Genomic DNA, 20,589 nt, shown 5'->3' on the forward strand with positions numbered 1-20,589 from the left:
TTTTAAGGCAATCTCAGAACTTCAAACATATGCTCATTTTTGTTTCATTAATCAAGCAAATTTTTAACCATCTTTAAAATGATTATTTACTAAAACTAGTAGAATATTAGGACAATAATTATAATCTTAAAGCACTAGCAGGCGGTTTGTGCAAAATATTTTTCCTTAATTATTTTGTAATTTAAAATTTTTTAGTAAAAATTTGATGTTAAATTCAATAACGTGGCTTCAAGGAAATGCAAACTATTTTATAGGGTCTTATATACTGTTTCCTTTTGTACAAATATCTTGTAACTTCTTGGAGATAGAATCACTCATTCCTTGAGCGAGTATTTTTTGAATGCCTGAGTGTCAGCAGCTATTTTATATGTGGGGAATACAACAGTGAATAAGATACAGTGCCTGCTCTCATAAAGCTTATATTCCTTTGTGGAGACCAAATAATATATAAGTAAACCAAATCATGATAGGAAGTCAGTTAATGCTAAGTGCTATATAGAAAAACAAAGCAGGATATGGACAGTAGTGGGGCTGGCAATAACGTGGGACAATTTTAGATAGAATGATCAGGGAAGGTATCCTCAAAGAGGATACATGGGAGAAGAATGAAGTAAGCAAGAAGCAGGGTGAAGAATTGGGAGCAGCATTCCCAGGAAGTGCAAGTACTAAAGATCTCTAGACACAGATGAGCTTGTACTATTAACTAGTGAGGACTGTCTATGTGACTTTAAGAACCTTTTTTTTGAATTTCACCCATAGTGATATTGCTATAGTGAATGTATTTATTTCCTTTGAAATTTTGTCTTTCTTCAGTCTTTATTTTTTTTAAATAGAAACATATGATCACTGTCAAAATTAAAACGACTCATAATGTGCAGTAGAGAGAGTGAAAGTGTCCTATAATTCACTCCTGTTCCTCCCCTTCCCCATAACTAAAATGTACCTTTAGGTGTATACTTTTCCCACATCTTTCTTTTTTCCCCCCTTGAGTAAAGTGAAAAATTTTAAATGCTTGCTTTTATATTTTAAAAAATTCTAAACATATACATATTTAGTTTAAAACATATACATATTTAGTTTATGAAGGATACATTATAAAATTATTTATGTTACTGTATCTAAAAGGTATAAGATATAACAAAATAATTTTGGATACATTTGCTTTACATTTTCTTTGTTTAGTTCCTTTTTTTTTTTTTCTTTTTGCGGTATGCGGGCCTCTCACTGTTGTGGCCTCTCCCGTTGCGGAGCACAGGCTCCGGATGCGCAGGCCCAGAGGCCATGGCTCACGGGCCCAGCCGCTCCGCGGCATATGGGATCCTCCCAGACTGGGGCACGAACCCGTATCCCCTGCATCGGCAGGCGGACTCTCAACCACTGCGCCACCAGGGAGGCCCCTGTTTAGTTCCTTTTATATGTTGGCATTTATCAGCAAGATAGATACTAGATAGATGTTACACGTGGCTAACTGTATCTTATAAACTTTAATGTGGAATCATGGTACTTTAATGAAATATCCTCAAAATTTGCATTTTAGTACACTGTTACTTATTTCTGTTTATTATGTGTGAGATATTCTAGTAATTCCTTTGAAAGAGAGTTAAAAGTAGGGATTTAAATACGATAATTTATTTTCCTGTGCGATAAGTAGGCATTTGTACTACAAGATTAAAACATACTAATTTAAAGTAGCTGGATTGTTCCTAATATTTTTATTAACATCCATAATATTGCTAACAGAAAGTGATTCTGAGATTCAAAGTTGTTAGACATAGCAAATTGAAACAAACTTCCAATACCTATATCCATTTCAATGTTACATGTCCAGTTCAAGACAGAAAGTGTTTAGGATACACTTTTTACTTGAACACAGTTAAAAATACATGAATATTTAAACATTTTCTTCTTTGAAGTATATTTTATATACATGTTTTCCTTAAAAAATCAGGTCATAAACGTATCTCAGACATGCTGTCATTCCCCCAAAACATTTTTGAAACCTCTTTTTATTGACTTTAAACCAGTTTGGAAAGCACTCAAAAAACTAGTTTCATTAATTTATGGTTATTAAAATAAGCCCAAGTGCTTGATCATTCAGTTCAGTTACCTTGTTTACTAGTTTCTAAAACTTTATACCTGCATCCATTATCCTTATACCTTCATCCACAGTGGATTTGGTTTTATTATAATGAGAATCCTTTAACAAAAAAAAGGGCCACAGGGCTTCCCTGGTGGCTCAGTGGTTGAGAGTCCGCCTGCCAATGCAGGGGGCATGGGTTCGTGCCCTGGTCTGAGAGTATCCCACATGCCGCGGAGCGGCTGGGCCCGTGAGCCATGGCCGTGGGGCCTGTGCGTCCGGAGCCTGTGCTCTGCAACGGGAGAGGCCACAAAAGTGAGAGGCCTGCGTACTGCAAAAAAACAAACAAACACAAAAGGGCCACACATTCTGGAAGGCTTTCCAAAAGAAGTAGCAAAAGATCACTTGACATTATTGTCACAATAAATTAGTAGCCTTCTAAGATTTTTTCCTTGAAGATGAAAATACTCACTTGTAATATATGATATAGGTAACTGCCAATGTGTTCATTTAAAAAAATTAAGAAATTTATTGTATTCATATTATAGTTTATTTACTGATGAAGAATATAGGCAATGAAAATAATCGTAACGTTAAGAATGTAAAAAGTAAAGCCAGTAAGCAGTATTGGAAATGAAAAAGTTCTGTTAATATCACTTGTAGGAAACCATACTTAAAAGGCAGTACTTAGTTTCTCTCTAGTGGTTGAAGCTTTCATGTATAGGAAGCTTGTATTTCCAGGCTCTTTGCTTATCTTTCTCTTACCTTATTTATTAAATGATTAAACCATTGTTTTCATAATAGACATTAATTTTCATTTAAACAATATTAAATGCATTAAAGCAAATTCATACCCAGCTATTCTTCATGATCATAGAGTGATCCAGGTTAATAAAACTATATATAGCTTCTGTTTGATAACTTCTTTGGACAAATACTTTGCATTACAGTCCAAAAGATGATTCACCACTTTCAAAGGTAATTCTATGTTGGTTGTTGGATTTAACATGATTTTGATGTAAAAAAAAAAAAAGGCTGTGCACAGAAACTGGGAGAAAATATAGGCATAACTTGCATATCCTTTTTATTTATTTTTCATTTATTTATTTTTTTTGCGGTATGCGGGCCTCTCACTGTTGTGGCCTCTCCTGTTGCGGAGCACAGGCTCTGGACACGCAGGCTCAGTGGCCATGGCTCACGGGCCCAGCCGCTCCGCGGCATGTGGGATCTTCCTGGACCGAGGCACGAACCCATGTCCCCTGCATCGGCAGGCGGACTCTCAACCACTGCGCCACCAGGGAAGCCCGCGTATCCTTTTTAAATTCAGGAGGATTAAAGTATAGAATTTAAAGCCAGTAAATTCAAGTTTGCAGTTTGGTGCTTACTTCAGACACATGTCAACTTTTCATTTCATGTATTATTAAATAAATGAAGTATATTTTGGATAAATTTTAAAAATTAATTTTCAGCCAGAAGAGATGTAGGGCTGGTAAGATAAAGAATCAGGTTGAAATTTCTGAGTTATTTCAGTTCAACAACAATGACAAAGATCTATGTAATCTGAAAACCTTTGGATGCTTCCATTTCCTTTTTCATTTTAGTTTGCTCTAATTTTCTTTTTTTCCTTTTAGGCCACAATAAACCAGCTGAGGAGTGAACTTGCCAAAGGCCCCCAGGAAGTTGCTGTGTATGTGCAGGAACTACAAAAACTTAAAAGTTCAGTTAATGAATTAACACAAAAAAATCAGGTAAGAATTTAGAAACTACATATAATGGTGAATTGATTTTACAGATCTTAAACTTTAATCTTGTGTATGTTATTTATATATTGGCACAGTACAGTATGACTTCTTCTGTGTGGGTTTTTTTTTTAAGTGTTATTTACATTCACATTGTTATGCAACCAATTTCAGAAGTCTTTTCATCTTGCAAAACTAAAACTCAAGACTCATTAAACAACTCCCCATTCACTGTCTCCCCTGCCCCAAACCCCTTCTACTTTCTATATCTATGAATTTACTATTCTAAGTAACTCATGTGAGTGGAATCATACAGTATTTGTCTTGTTGTGTTTGGCTTATTTCACATAGGATAATGTCCTCAAGGTTCATTCACGTTCCTGCCTTTTTAAGTTTATATTACATTGTATGTATATATTGTATTATCTATCATCTGTTGCTTCCTTCTTTTGGCTGGTTCTATTGTCAATAGTGCTTCTCTCAACATGGGTATACAAATATCTATTTGTGATCCTGCTTTCAATTTTTTTTGGGTAGATACCCAGAATTGGAATTGCTGGATCGTACTGGTAATTCTATGTTCAGTTTTTTGAAGAAGTCACCATACTGTTTTCCATAGTGGCTGTATCGTTTTAAATTCCCATCAACAGTGCACAGGGATTCAACAGTTTCTTCACATCCTTGCCAACATTTGTTATTTTCTGTGATTTTTATTTCTTTTTTTTTTTGAGTGTTAAGGTGGTATCTCCTCATGGTTGATTTGCATTTCCCTAATGATTAGGAGGTTGATCATCTTTTCATATGCTTGTTGGCTATGTAATTTTCTTTGGATTGTTTGTGTTTTTGTGTTGAATTGTAGGAATTCTTTATATGTTTTTGATATTAACCCTTTATCAGATATATGATTTGCAAATATTTCCTCTTAGGTTGCCTTTTCACTCTGTTGATTGTATCTTTTTATAAAGGAAAAACGCTCCTATGTGTCTCTACTCTCAATACTGTACTGCACCTTCACTTCTGACATCAGATGTGAGGGTGTTCCGTATATTAACAGTTCTCAACACCCGCTGGGTGTCCTACAGTTTAGCTCAGTTCTTACACTGCTTACCTGGAGCTAGCATCAGATTCCACAGATGAAGGGTGCAGTCCTGCAGGGCTGCCTGAGCACCCCAACCCCACCTCTGCCACACATCCCAATTCAGACACCAATTGAAAGTCCAGCTTGTTACTTGTACTTCTGACCAACTGGCTATAAATGGGAGGTTCCCAATCCCCTGCCTTCGGTGTGATTAATTTGCTAGAGTAACTCACAGAATTTGGGAAGACATTTTACTTACTAGATTACTGGCTTATTATAGATGACCATAACATAAGAACAGTGAGATGGAAGAGATGCATAGGGTGAGATATGTGTGAAAGGGTTTGAAACTTCCATGCTTTCTCTGGGTGCTCTCCACGTGTTCACCAACTCAGAGTCTCTCAAAACCCTTTCCTTCCTACACGGATATGATTGATTAAATCATTGACCACTGATGATTAATTCAACCTTTAGCCCCTCTTCCCTCCCTGGAGGTCAGGGTGGGACTGAAAGTTCTAACCCTTTCTTCAAGGTTGGTTCCCCTGGCAACCAACCCTCATCCTTAGGGCTTTCTAAAAAATCACCTCATTAATACGAACTCATAGGTGGTTGAAAGGGGCTTGTTAGGAATAACAAAGGATATCTTTATTGCTCTTATCACATAGGGAATTCCTGGGGCTTTAGGAGCCTGGTTCCAGAAATGGGGACCAAGACCAAATGTATATTTTACAGTATCACACCTTTGATGCACAGAAGTTTTAAATTTGAGAGAATTCAGTTTATCAATTTTTTTTTTGTTGCTATGCTTTTGCTGCCATATCCAAGAAATCATTGCTAAGTTCAGCGTCATGAAGCTTTTCACCTATGTTTTTTTCTAATAGTTTTATAGTTTTAGGTCTTTGACTCATTTTGAATTAATTTTTTTTATAGTGTAAGGTAAGGGTCCAGTTTCATTCTTTTGCATATGGAAATCCAGTTTTCCCAGCCCCATTTGTTGAAAGGACTGTCCTTTTCCTATTGAATGGTCCTGGAGCCCTTGTTGAAAATCATTTGACCATGTATGTGAGTGTTTATTTCTGGGCTCTCTAGTCGTCCTCTGTTGGTCTATATGTCTTTCTTTATGCCAGTACCACATTGTTTTGACTACTGTATGTTTCAATAAGTTCTGAAATCAGAAAGTATGAGACCTCCAACTTTGTTCTTATTCTGTATTCTGTAATATTAATATTTTCCACCTTGGTTCTTTAAAGATGAGCAACAGATAATATTTAGTTTTGGGATAGGTCAGGTATTGGTATCAATACTTTTTTTTCCCCATGTCTTTACTTTTTTGGTGGTGGAGGAATAGGAAGTTATTAAATCTTTTTACTCAAAGGTATGGTGAATTTGTTGGCTTTGCTTTAATGACTTACTTAATTCTCATGTGCTTTTACATTTAATCTGTTGTGATGTGTTTGAAGCGTGTGAAGAAAATTTAGTCTCACAGATGTGTAGTTGGAAAAGGGAGGACTATCTTAGTAGCCTTTTCAGATAATTGTAGCTATTTTTATTTGATATTATACTGAAACTAAAGTATATAGTTTCTCAAAAGTTAATTACAGTGTAGAATCTGAAACCATAGTAATGCAGTTTTTGTACTTTGTAACAATAAAATTTTTTCCGCTGTCTTGCCTTTTGAATGGGTCTTTCCTGTGCATGATTTTGTAACATTATGCATTAGTCATGTGGAAAATATTGGTTCACTGAGTTAGGCAGATTTTTTCCCCAAATATTGACACATTTCATTGTACAATATAAAACTAATCACATTTGTCAATATCACCATCAATCTTAGAATACTTTATAGGTATGAGGAAGTGTCAAGCTCATGGTGGTGGATACAAGTTTTCCAAAATTCTAAGCTTCATTTGGAAGCTTGAATTTTATCATTGGCAACCAATACTATCAGTTCTATCCTTTGAAGTGACAGATTTTCTTCCTCCCCAAATCTGAATAGTCATAGTTTGTCTGTCATTCTTAAAAATGGTGTTTCATGGAAAAAAGCAACTAGCTCAGTTTATAATTCAATCACATAAATGCTCTTCTGTATGACAGTTATATTATTTGGTATGCAGCAGAAGTGACCCAAATATACTTCCTATTTTTTCGCAGTTTTTCTTTTTTCTTGCTATTTCAAATATTGTGGCTATGAACATTCACATACAAATCTCATGCATTTGTGTAAGAATTTCTCTGTTACGTAGTCTCATGTGAAATTGCTGGGTTATAGGCTATATACATAATCAAATTTACTAGATGATCCCAAACTATTTTCCAGAGTAATTATACCAGTTTACCATTGTCCATTTTTCTGTATACTCCTGGTGCTGACTGGTTTTTAAAATTTAATCTTTTTTAAGTTTTATGAAAATCTCTGTGTCTCCCTACCCCCTTTTTTCCCCTCCTGTCAAGCTATATGTAGAAAACTTCCACATACACTCTAGTTTTATCTTTGTCCCTCAGTTTGATTTTTAATTCCTTTGAGCTCAGAGTTGACCTTCTACCTCTTGGAAATTTACCAGAGGTGTACACACAACAAATGTTTATGTTTATGATCAGTGTAATTTATTTTGTATTTTTGAAACATTAAACTATTAATAAGGGATAATGAAGCACAGATTGTGTGTGTGTATATATATATATATTCACACATGCATATATACATTCACACTATTAAAGGAAGTACTATGTTTTTTTTATGAATAATACATGGACTCAAGATGGTTTAGTGTGGTAAAATTAGGATATTTTTGATTAGGGAATAATAGGATTTTCTACTAATCTTAATAATCTTTACATAAGTAAGACTTCAAATTTTTTTTCGAAGTGTTTTCCTGTTTAGGATTTTTTTCACTGGTTAGAGCAAGCACAGATGTGCATCTACCTTTTTTTTATTATCCTTGCTCCCCCACCTCTCCTCACCCAAGTCCTTGGCAAACCATGATTGTTGACACTGGTGATATCCAAGTGTTATGAATTTGGAAATCTCTGTGCCTGGTCTTTTGAAGGCTATTAATGAAATGCCTTGGGCAGCTTTTGTGGGTCATAGGCAGCATCAAGGTGGATAGATAACATTATAAAATATAATGAATTGAAAAAATAGTTACTTTTGTGTTAATGTCAAGATTTTCAGCATTAAACCAGTGTTTTTTTAATCACTGGCTTTGAAAACTTAAAAACAAGCCAGGAATCTTGAAGAAATTTCCTTTTTAGTTTCTAATAAGAATCATATGCTGACATTTAAACAAAATCCTGCAGCTCAATTTAATTAACTATTTCCATATAAATTCTGAACAAAATCATATGCTTATTTAAAGCTACTAATATGATCAATATAGGTCATTGTAAGAGACTGAGTTATTTTTTGGGTCTCACCTCTTACCCATTTTCCATCCTTCATTGCTCTCCGCTTTTCCACAGTCTCAGTGTTAAGATGTTCATAGGCCAAAGCAGAAGCCAGATATGGCAAGTAGTTGTATTGCTGTATATTACCACTGTATTGCAAAGTGGTATATTGAGATGAACAGCATAGTACAGTGGTGAAAGGCATGTTTAAATCCCAGCTTTGTCACTGACTGGCTGTAACCCAGAGCCTCTCAAAGTCTCTTTCCTCTTCTGCTAAGAAGTACTGTTATACTTATTTGCCTCTTAGGATTGATATGAGTATTAAAAAAATTAATAGATGTTGAAGTGCTTAGACCACTGCCTGGCTTAGAGTAAGCACCTCAGTGAATGTTTGTTGTTACTGTTTTTATTTACTGTAAGTTTTGTGATGCAGAGTTAAGTCAGGACCAAGGTGGATGTTTTCCTAACTTACTGCCTAGTAAATCAGGAAAGACTCTTGTTGAAGACATAACTTTTTAGCTTACTCTTGTTTTTTTTTTTTTTTTTTTTAAATTAATTAATTAATTAATTTTTGGCTGTGTTGGGTCGTCGTTGCTGTGTGTGGGCTTTCTCTAGTTTTGGTGCTTGGGGTCTGCTCTTTGTTGCAGTGCACGGGCTTCTCATTGAGGTGGCTTCTGGTTGCAGAGCATGGGCTCTTGGAGCACAATCTCAGTAGTGGCGCTCGGGCGCGGGCATAGTTGCTCTGCAGCATGTGGGAGCTTCCCAGACCAGGGATTGAACCCATGTGCCCTGCATTGGCAGGTGGATTCTTAACCACTGCACCACTAGGGAAGTCCCTTTAGCTTAGTCTTTAAGGATGCTTAGGAGCATGTCACATGGCAGAGGGGTTAATGGCATTTCATTTTGAGAGCTAGATACAGAAGGCATGGGGACATGTAAGAGCACAAAATATAAGATGTTGGAGAGATACAAGTAGTTCAGTTTGTTTTTCTCACAAAGCTGTTTTGAGGAACAAACGAGATGAGATCCTTGAAACCGCTTTGTAAGCTATCAAACAATAAAAAATGCCATTCTTTTTGCATTTCTTCTCATTATCTGGGCTAGTAACAAGTGAATAACAGAGTCTAATACAGGGAAATTGTCTCTGTAAGGAAATATGTTGAAAGAACAATTGGTGAGGAAGTCAAAAGAGGACTGGACATTCGGAAGGAAAGAATTTTGCTTACTAAAATGATAATTATGAGTTAAGCTTAACATTCATTTTATAATTTAAACTTGAATAGTGTATGCTTTGGGAAGCCTGAATTGACTCATGGAGTGTCTGAATTGTGTTGTGAAAACTTTATTGGACTTAGAATCATCATATGTGACTCTGCTACCTGGCCAAGTCATATCAGGTTCTTTCAGCTTTAGCTTCTTCATCCACAGAATGGGGATGATAATGTCTATATCATCTTTTGTTGTAAGGATTAATATGGAGAAGTGAAAGTGAAATTACTGTTTTCTTTAATGGATTCTACTGTACTTAAAAAAAATCAATCTTCAAAAACCATATATTCACTAGACTTTTTGCTTCAGATTCCATGAGAAGACCATAATAAGGATAAACAGTTTGTGATACTAGATATAGTATGCATTTTGCATATAAAAAATATATAATGTGAGTGGATTAGGTTATTTAAAAAGAAAGTGTTTTAGGTTCTTTTAAATAAAATTTAATTATCTCATCTGTGCAATAAAGTAGGAAGATTTTGATTAATTTTTTAGGATAAGTGAATTTTAAAGTGAATGGTTATAATGTATTTTTGCTTCTTAAAGAGTAAAGCTGTCTGAGGGGTCCTTTATGTATAGAACTAGTAGGATTACTTGGGCACTTTATGAGTAAGCCTATGAGGAAGGCTCACTACCTCACTACTAGACTTAATTTTTGTAGCATGTTTTAAAATTATATCCCACCCAAGTATTTGTGAGCATGGTTGCATTCATAAAATTTAGTAACTTAGAATTTTCTTTGAAAAGATGCAAGTCATTTATAATGATCAATGAATAGACTTAATTTAGCTTATGAATTCTAAAATAAATATTATTTTCTTAAAAGAAAAAGTATGAAATCAAGTCAAGAAAGATGTGGAGTTACTAACAAGTAAGACAAAAAATGTTTATAAAAAGAGAACTTTCCTAACAAGTAGTTTGACTCAAAATTATTATTTTTTTCTCTAGTCTTTTGGCTCTACCTCTTTTGTTCTGTGTCTGTTGGTCAGTCAAGACACATTTCTTTGCTAATTTTGCTGAAAACTTCCGGGTGCTCTTTTTTGTTTTTTTGCGGTATGCGGGCCTCCCACTGCCGTGGCCTCTCCCGTTGCGGAGCACAGGCTCCGGACGCGCAGGCCCAGCGGCCATGGCCCACGGGCCCAGCCGCTCCGCGGCATATGGGATCCTCCCAGACCGGGGCACGAACCCGTATCCCCTGCATCGGCAGGCGGACTCTCAACCACTGCGCCACCAGGGAGGCCCCCGGGTGCTCTTTTTACTTTGTCTCCCACTTTGTCTTTCTTACATATACTGATATCTTTTTGACACTGCTTTTTCTATAGTATATTTATACTTGGTAATTTACATTAATGAACTTTTTCTCAGACACGTGTTTAAGAACCATTACTGCTGCCTTTCCCACTCTATTATCTAAACTTATGACTCCCCTGTGTCCCCTCTTGCAACTTGTTTGTCTTTTCCTTTGTGTCTTTTTGTATAGAGCAGATGGCATGAGTCATGTATATATACCTTGTTCTTAACTCCTCTCACTACTTTACCAAGTTCAAACTTTGTTTTCAGGTGATTTTAACTTACTAGTTAGCCCCACCTGACTTTGCTCTTTTCATTTAAAAAAAAATTGTGCACTGGAGAAATTTAACACAGCTTTTGTATTAATCTATGTTTGTGCATTATGTTTTAACTTAGAAAAATTTTTTTAAATGTGTTTCATTTAGATTATAGTCTGTTTAAAGGCCAGAAGTTTTGCTTGCCCTCCACTATTTCTGTATTATCCCCTTCTAGCACACTGTATATAAAGATGAGTATAATAAGTGTCCATGATTGACTCATCAGGTGCTTATAGTGGCTTCTTTTCCCGGCTATCTTTCTTACAGAGTTGAGTCAAAATTCTGACCCATATCTTGCGTGTAAATATCTTGACTAAAAATGTTCAATATTAGTAGTAAAAACTCCACTGAGCCCAGACTTTAACATTTGATTAGGCTGGTTGATCCAGATCTTTGATTGGAGGTGTCATTTTTATATTTTGTACTTGATAGTATTGAGTAAAATAACAAATATAAGGCAGGTAAGTGATATTTTTAGATCACTGTTTTACACACCTAGAAAGAAATTTGAGTAAGTCTTAAACTTGTGACTCTTAAAAATGATGTTTGTCAAGAAGAGCAAAAATGAGGGATCAGTAGAATCAGGCATACTAGAGCAGTAAATGGTATTGTTATTGCTAAAGCTCTTACCAATTATGAAATTACAAAGCCAAAAATCAGAATTACCATATTGTTACTTAAAGTAATTTTTGATAATAGAGGGGTAGTTTCAATTTTTAACTCAAATGGGAGATTATAAATATGTTGCATAGCCTAAAGAATCTAGTTAGTAGATTTTAGTGTTTTCATTTTATGTCAAAATTTTGTTGGTAATTCTTAAATTATATTAATTTATATTAATAGAGCTTAGTCAAGTAGACCAGTAATAAAATCATAAGTTAGTATATAACAATTTAATTCTTCACTATTAAAATATTTTCACTGTTTATATTATAATATTTACTAAAACATTTAGTAGGAAATGGTATTGCTCTAAAGATTATTTGAATAATTAGAATAATTAAAAATATTAGGAAAGGAAAAGAAAATATTAGGAAAAGAAAACAATTGTTAAATTGTTATTTCAGAACTTGACTGAAAAGTTGCAGAAGAAAGAACTGGACTATACTCAGTTAGAGGAGAAACATAGTGAAGAATGTATGAGTAAAAAGAATATACAAGCAAGCCTTCATCAAAAAGACCTAGATTGTCAACAGCTTCAGTCAAGGTTATCTGCATCTGAAACCTCACTGCAGAGAATACAGGCAGAGCTAGGTGAAAAGGGAGAGGCTACTCAAAAGCTCAAAGAAGAATTATCAGAAGTGGAGACCAAGTACCAGCATCTTAAGGCAGAGTTTAAACAGCTACAACAACAGAGAGAAGAAAAGGAACAGCATGGATTACAACTCCAAAGTGAAATTAATCAAGTAAGAGCTGTTAACTTTTATTTATTGTAATTCCCCCTATGGTTTCTTCTTAGTGTGTTTGATGGTTGTTTGATCATAATATAGTTCATTAAAAAAGTTGTCATTAAAAAAAAATAACTCTTAATTTTCACAACCTGTAGTATTGAGTCAGATCTCATTTCTGTTAATTTCAATTTCCCTTAAAATGATAGTATCTATCATATAGTATTATTGTGAAGTGTTTATGAATTAATACATATAAATTGCTTAGAATGGTACCTGGTGCGTGGTAGGTACTCAGCAGATATTAGCTATTATAATAATTCAAATTGTTGATCATTCTTTTATTTAAAAATTCTTATCTTTTTTCTTTTCTTGTTACTAAATTTTAAAAATATAATTACTGTTAAACCAATAATATAAAAATTAGATATTTTAAAAGAAGAAAACAAATTAGTCCTAACAACTATTTTTTATAGATAAATAATATCTATCAGAAGAAGTTTCATGGAAGTTTTGACTTTGCCATTAACTTAATTTCTGATTGACTTTGCCATTAACTTAATTTCTGAATTCTCTATTCTAATTATTTCTTATAGGTAACATTAAAGTTGGTAGACAAATGGAAATTTGCGGGAGATTAAAGTCCTCAGCCACTTTTTTTTTTGATAATTTTCAACTATTTTCATTTATAGGGCAGTGATACTTGGCTTTTGTGGCATCAGTCCTCTGTCTTCTTAGCCTGAGATACTCTTCCTATTTCTCTTCTCCGCTTGTCACTTTTCCAGAAATCTTTTTCTGCATATTGCCACTTCTCACCACCACCCCCTCCAGAGATGGCTTAAGCATTTACATATCTTGATTGTTTTACTTATCACAGTATAGTATATTATCATAACTTATGTATCCTTCTTCACTAGACTCTGAACTCTTCAGGTGCAGAGACAATGTCTTATTCATTTTTTATCCCAACTACCTGGCATTTTGCTTATTAATCAGCAGATGTTTTAGTAAGTAAGTGAATGAACAAATGCAGGCATTCATAATCGAAGGAAACAGGCTTGGGGATATCAATGAATAACTTAGATATTTGCCTTTCAGTTCAAATGAACAAATGGGGCATTTATGGTTTCTAAAAGACACTATACCTTGTTTATTAGGAGATACAGAAATGAAAAAGGAAGCAGTACCTACCTTAAATGATTATGTAAATCTCATTGAGGATGAGGCAAGTACTATCCTATACCAATGAATGTGAGAATTAAAATAAAATGATCTCATATACCATGGGAATTTGGAAGAGTTCCTCTCCTGTTTTCTCCCCCCACCATAGTACTTCATATTGTATACTTATTTTGTCCTGTTAATGTGATCAAGAAAAGCTTTGTGTGAGAGAGAGGTGGTGCTTGAAATTGTGAATATTGGTTGGGTTTCGACAAGTAGCAGTTTGAAGGCAGGAGGGTCTTCCAGGCAGAAAAGTAAACTAGAGGCAGGGAAGTATTACAAGAACCGGGGAGGGACATGCATTTGCTCTGAGGATAGGGTATGTGTAATAGTAGTGGACTATTTTGAATCCAAAGAGCAGTTGGAAGTTTATTATGCAGACTTTTGAATAGCAGGCTGAGGAATTTGGGTTTCATTTGGTTGTCAGTGGGTGGAGGGGCATCAGGAATTTTTGAGAACCTACTCAAACAATATTTTTATTCCAAGGCTTGAATGTACCTAATTATTTGGTTTCGTCACAATTCTGTACAAAATAAAGAGGTTGTACTGAAGACCTTGAAGTGATACCATTTATCTTCTCTTCAGCATGCTGTCTGGATTCTACCTTCAAAGCATGACTCGGATCTGTCCACTTCTCTTCATCTGTACTGCTACTACCCTTCATCTCAGCTGCTGCCATTGCTCACCTGGGCTACTGTTAGCCTTTTTACAGGTTTCCTATTTCTAGAGACCTCCTTAGTCTATTCTCCGTATGGAAGCCAGAGGCCTTGTTTTAAAATGTGAAGGATATCACTTTATTCCTCTGCTTAACAACCTCAGTGGCTTTGCTTACACTTTGAATTGAATCCAAATATCTTACTTGGTCATGCAAGCACTTGTGTGTAGTATGGTCCACACTACATCTGTTTTCAAGCTTGTCTCCAACATGTGAAGCAGCCATACTGATCTCCTTTCAGTTCCTCAAACACTCCCAGCACTTCAAAGTACTTTCTTGCCTTAGGTCCTTTGCCCATGTTTTTTTCTTAGAGTGTTCTTGATTTCAGTTCTTCATAAGGCTTGCTCAGGTATTGTTTCCTCAATAAAGCTTTTCTGGACCACTCTATTTCAGTAGCTTATTTTCCATTTATTCTGTACCCTACTTTATTCCAGCAAGCTTCTTCTTTATAATACTTTATATTGTATAGTTAGTTTACTTGCGTATTATCTACCATTCCCTTTGGACGGTGAGCTGCTTAATTTGAGAAATCTGTTTTATTCTGTACTCTATCAGCCTCTATACTTAGAGCTTTCAGTAAGTATTTATTGGAAGAATGGAAGTGAACCTCACCTTAAACCTTCTTTCAGCGTCCTTAAGGAGTGTAGGGATGAACTGGGTTTGTTTTGCTCTCCACTGTATCCTCAGCTCCCATATCAGTGCTGACAAAAATAGATAGCTGTCAGTTGTCAACAAAGGACTTGAAAACAAAGTACCCCATATTCTTCATATTTGTGTTTGTGAGCACTTTTAAAATAGCCACAGATGTGCAGATAATGATGTTATGTAATTAAACAATTAATCATCAATTTACTTTTTTTAATTTTTAAAAAATTTTATACAATTTTTAAAGGTTTGTTTTTCTTTACAGTTATCATGAAATATTGGCTGTATTCCCCATGTTGTACAGTATGTCCCTGAGCCTGTCTAACCCAGTAGTTTGTACCTCCCACTCCCAACCCATGTATCCAACTTAATTTTAAAAAATTATCTAACATGCCATCTCAAATAGCATAGTGGTTTATGAGTGTGGATTTAAGAGCCAGCTTTCTGAGTTCCAGTTCTGTGGCCTACAAGCTGTGTGAGCTTGGACAAGTTATTTAATTTGTACCTCAGTTTGCTCATCTATCAAAAAGAGGATAAGAATGGAACTGTCTTCATAGGGTTATTATAAGGATTAAATTAGTTAATATTTGTGAAGCATTTGGAATAGGGCCTGGCACTTAGCAAACATTAATTGGAACTTAATGAATAAAGAATTGTGTATATAAGTTTACAAAAATAAATTTGTCAGAGAACATATACATGTATGTATATCTCAAAATGTAATTTTAGGATAGACCATTCTATTAATAATTCCAGGATGCATTATTTTTGCTCTTAGTTTATCCTTTTTTTTCCTTAACATATTTACTCTAAAATGGTATAGGCATTATGGCTTAAGGGATTTTGGCCTGCTTACACCCTTGGGCAGCTTTGATTTGAGATTCATCTCTTTATTAAGGATCAGGGATTTATCAGGATTGTACAGTAAAGAATGACAGTTATTTATAATATATAATATCTCTTTCTTCACCCCTTTAGTAAATCTTCGCTTCAGAGCAACAGTTATCTATATTTAATAAAAAATTTTTACTGGAGTATAGTCGACCCACGATACCATGTCAGTTCCAGGTGCACAGAAAAGTGAATCAGCCGCACACATCCACACATTTCTAGACTCCTTTCCCATATAGGCCACCAGAGGAGTGTTGAGTAGAGCTCCCCATGCAACACAGTAGCTCCTCACTAGCCATCCATTCCATATATAGTAGTGTGTACATGTCAATCGCAATCTCCCAATTTATTCCACTACCCCCCCTGCCTCACCCTCTGGGAACCATAAGTTTGTTTTCTACATCCAGAGCAACACTTATCTTTAATTTGGTGGTTCTTCACTCTGTCTGCACACCAGAATCACCTGGGGAAATTTAAGAAATTACCAATATCAAGGCCTCACCCTCCACTCAGTTATGCCATAATCTCTGGCATAGGCCTGGGCATTGGTGTATTTAAATGTTTCCCCTGTGATTGTACTGTGTAGTTGAGATTGAAAACTGCTGCTTTTTAAAGTGTTGCTTTTTGGCAAATTATTCCTGAAACTAAATATCATCTGATTCTTGTTATGAAAACATGGATTTCTGGGCTTTAGCTCAAATATACTAAATCTAAACTTCTAGGGGAGAAGTCTGATTATCTTTGTGTTGATAATGATCTTGGGGCTTCCCTGGTGGTGCAGTGGTTGAGAGTCTGCCTGCCGATGCAGGGGACATGGGTTCGTGCCCCGGTCCGGGAAGATCCCACATGCCGTGGAGAGGCTGGGCCCGTGAGACATGGCCACTGAGCCTGTGTGTCTGGAGCCTGTGCTCCGTAACGGGAGAGGCCACAACAGTGAGAGGCCCGTGTACCACAAAAAAAAAAAAAAAAAAGATATTGGGTGATTCTTATCCAACAAGTTCAGGAACTAGACGTAGGTGATGCCTGTCTGTAAGAGATCAAGCACTTAGATGCTTGAAATATGAATTTACTTTGAAGGCCTCCTTTGCTTTCACGTACCAGGATTGGATCTACTTCTTGTAGTGAGAAGGAGAGGGTTTGGGTAGTTACTACAGTGCTAATTCACTGCACTTTAAGAAGAAGAAGAAGAAAACAGAGATGTCAGGGTGCTGGCTTAGGACAAGAGTAAAATAAATGTCTTTTCTTAAACTGTTACTGATTGCTGTTTTAGTTAGATTGAAGCATGCTTTACTTTAGAAATCCACTTTGGTTTTCTTTATTGAGGATAGGATATATTTTGACAGCTGCAGGTTGCTTCATAACATAAGAAAATAGTGGGTGTACACTCTTCTGATAGAACTTTATTTTTTCCTTGCCAACTGTGAATTTTTACAGAGAAATATGCAAGTGTAGAGCATATAAGTGTATATATGACACAAAGGCTATAGACCCTTAATATTTTCAGATTTAACGTGAATGGGTTTGATTGAAAGCAATTGTATAGAATGCTTTTTATTAATTTCCAGTTTTCCTGAGGCACATGCTGAGATTTGATTTAATGTGTTATGACGCTGGGGTGTAGAAGTACTCTTAGTGTGTAAGCCTTGCCGAATGTCTTGCGTTTTTATCTCCATGCCACTCTTTTCTTGTTCTGTAGTCCCAGCACTTGTGCAGTAATTCTTCTAAAATTAATGCAAACTTTTTTTTTTTAATGGACCCACCCCCAGCCAATCCCACAAGAGAAACCAGCTGTTATTTCTGGTAGTATTAGCGAAAATAAGGAATTTGAGAAAGTGATAGTTCTAGCTCCAAGACAGATTTCTCCTTTAGTTTTAGCTAGGTGGCAATTTTAAAGTTAATGAATGAGAATCACCTAATAGTTTAAGAAACTATTCTTTCCTCTATTTTATTTAGAAATTGTGTGCCAGTTTGAGGACTTGAGAATGCTTTGTGCTCTATTCAGTACCCAAATGTAAGAAGTCAGTTGTGGTGGTTCATAATTATGGGAAAACTACAAGAATCACTTTGGGATTCTAAAAACTACAGTGGAATAGGTCTGAATGTGCCTTAAGTGTCTTAATTTTTAAGTTTTGTTTTATTTAAGTTCCTCAAGTGATTACAACACATATCTAAACAAGAGCCTCAGGCTTGCAGGTTTTTTTTTTTTTTTTAAAGAGTGCCAAAACCCTGAAACCTGTGATGTTTGGTTACAGTTTTATGTGAGTCATAATTCATGTGATTAAAATTCAGTTGGATCTTAGGTTCCTCTAAAGTATCATGAAAATTAATATATTATGTTTATATTGGTGAAAAGTAAAACTGCTTGGAAAGTAGGTGGTAGTACTAATGGTGGTAATTGTAGGTGTGTTTATACATATGTACTTACTTTTTTTCTCCTTTTGTAAAGTTACATAGCAAACTTCTGGAAACAGAGCGCCAACTCGGGGAAGCTCATGGTAGGCTGAAGGAACAGAGACAGCTTTCAAGTGAAAAGCTGATGGATAAAGAACAACAAGTGGCTGATCTACAGCTCAAACTTTCTCGTTTAGAAGAAGAGGTAAGCTCGCATTTCAAATGAGTTTACATTAGTACATTTATTGATAGATTTGAGGCATCTTAAATATTGTGTTTAATCTTTTTATGGTCAAGAGCTTTAATTGGGTTTTTTTAACTTTAAGTTGGGACTTTTCTTTCTCCCCAGTTAAAACGTCCTATTTATTAACTGTATTAAGTCATTTTGTTGTGATTGTATTCCCTAAAGTTCTCAACAAAAATGTGCAAAGAAGGCTACTCTTCAGCTTTAGGCAGGATAAATTCTCGGGGTGAACCTGTCAGGCTGCTCAAGAAGAGTCTTCCTTTCCAGGAAGGACCAATTCCTAATGACTCTGAAAAATGAACAGTTGCTGAGGGCATTAATGACATGTAGTTGGTGCATATAAACTTTGAGTTTGCATTTAAGGATTTTCTCTTTTAAAAATTAAACATAAGATTGTATGCTATCCTAATTTAAGCTGTAGTTGGCAAAAATGGTAACTGCTATTTGGTTAAAGTAAAAGTTATCATTAAAGTACTTCTTTTATTAGAATTGAACAAACCCTGAGAGTTAAAATCTGTAGCTTCAGCAAAAGATTTTCTTGTAGACCCAAAATCTTAGTGTGGTAGATCATGCTGTTGTTTCCCAATAAGTGATAATTATGATTGTTGTGAAAAAAGTAAAACAAATATTATTACTGTTACAAAAATAATTATGTAATTAGTTTAATAATAATTAATTAAAAATAAATATATAATTAATTCCTTGATCATATTACTATATAAAAACAATAGGGCTTCCCTGGTGGCGCAGTGGTTGAGAGTCTGCCTGCCGATGCAGGGGACACGGGTTCGTGCCCCGGTCCGGGAGGATCCCACGTGCTGCGGAGCGGCTGGGCCCGTGAGCCATGGCCGCTGAGCCTGAGCGTCCGGAGCCTGTGCTCCGCAACGGGAGAGGCCACAACAGTGAGAGGCCCGTGTACTGCAAAACAACAAACAAACAAACAAACAATAATGAACTAAATGCCAACCTGGAGAAAGAATTTTATACTTTTCAGGATGAGAATCAATTCTTAAGGAATAATTTCTTTTTTTTTTTTTTGTTTTTTGCGGTACGCGGGCCTCTCACTGTTGTGGCCTCTCCCGCTGCGGAGCACAGGCTCCGGACGCGCAGGCTCGGCGGCCATGGCTCACGGGCCCAGCCGCTCCACGGCATGTGGGATCCTCCCGGACCGGGGCACGAACCCATGTCCCCCGCATCGGCAGGCGGACTCTCAACCACTGTGCCACCAGGGAAGCCCAAGGAATAATTTCTTAATCATGAGCTTACAATTCTATAAGTAATGAGATACTGCTTTTAAAGTTGATTTTTATCTGTTGTTTGAATTGAATTTTCTCTTCAGACTTGAGAATTGTGAGATCTGAAGTACTACCAGATATTTATATGATAGCATTATGCCTTTAAGTTGTCAACTGACAGTCTTCATTTTTTTTTTTTAAAGTTGAAGGAAAAAGTAACAAATTCCACAGAATTGCAGCATCAGTTAGATAAAACAAAGCAACAGCATCAAGAACAACAAGCTCTTCAGCAAAGCACTACAGCAAAACTTCGTGAAGCTCAGGTAAATAGTATTTGGATTTTTAGCCCTTTAAACAAAAATAAACCAAATCATTATCCTTTTGTTGTGGTGAAACTAGATAATGCAAAGTACTTGATTGTGAAGAGTTTTGATAATTTTCAGTATCTGGATAATGAGAAAATCTTTTTCTTTTGATCGCTCTGTTGAAAAGTTTTTCTAAAATATTAAAAAATATTTATTATAAACAGATTTGTTACTTATAAATTTATATAAAAATTTAAAATTTATTAAATTTCTGTTAAAGAAATTTACTAAATTTATTTAAATAAAATATATTATTTATTTAAATTGTTATTTATACATAATAAATTATTTATTTATTATTGTTTATTAAAATACCTTATTTTAGAAATTAAAAATG

At 35.4% G+C, this 20,589-nt stretch overlaps 1 protein-coding gene across 4 annotated transcripts in view; it reads left to right on the forward strand.

The window, feature by feature from the left end:
* The window catches only part of EEA1 (early endosome antigen 1), a 148,428-nt gene that overhangs the window by 75,966 nt on the left and 51,873 nt on the right, over positions 1 to 20,589 (forward strand). For all 4 annotated transcript variants that reach the window (XR_009533772.1, XR_009533773.1, XM_060112102.1 and 1 more), the window contains exons 10-13: positions 3,709 to 3,825; positions 12,225 to 12,563; positions 18,464 to 18,613; positions 20,091 to 20,210. Coding sequence is in view for 2 of the 4 variants with exons in the window: in XM_060112102.1 (XP_059968085.1) it covers positions 3,709 to 3,825; positions 12,225 to 12,563; positions 18,464 to 18,613; positions 20,091 to 20,210 (726 nt within the window). In the remaining 2 variants the exon portion in view is untranslated. The remainder of the gene's footprint in view (positions 1 to 3,708; positions 3,826 to 12,224; positions 12,564 to 18,463; positions 18,614 to 20,090; positions 20,211 to 20,589) is intronic.

This window comes from Mesoplodon densirostris, chromosome 11 (assembly GCF_025265405.1).
Source record: "Mesoplodon densirostris isolate mMesDen1 chromosome 11, mMesDen1 primary haplotype, whole genome shotgun sequence".
Taxonomy (NCBI): domain Eukaryota; kingdom Metazoa; phylum Chordata; class Mammalia; order Artiodactyla; family Ziphiidae; genus Mesoplodon; species Mesoplodon densirostris.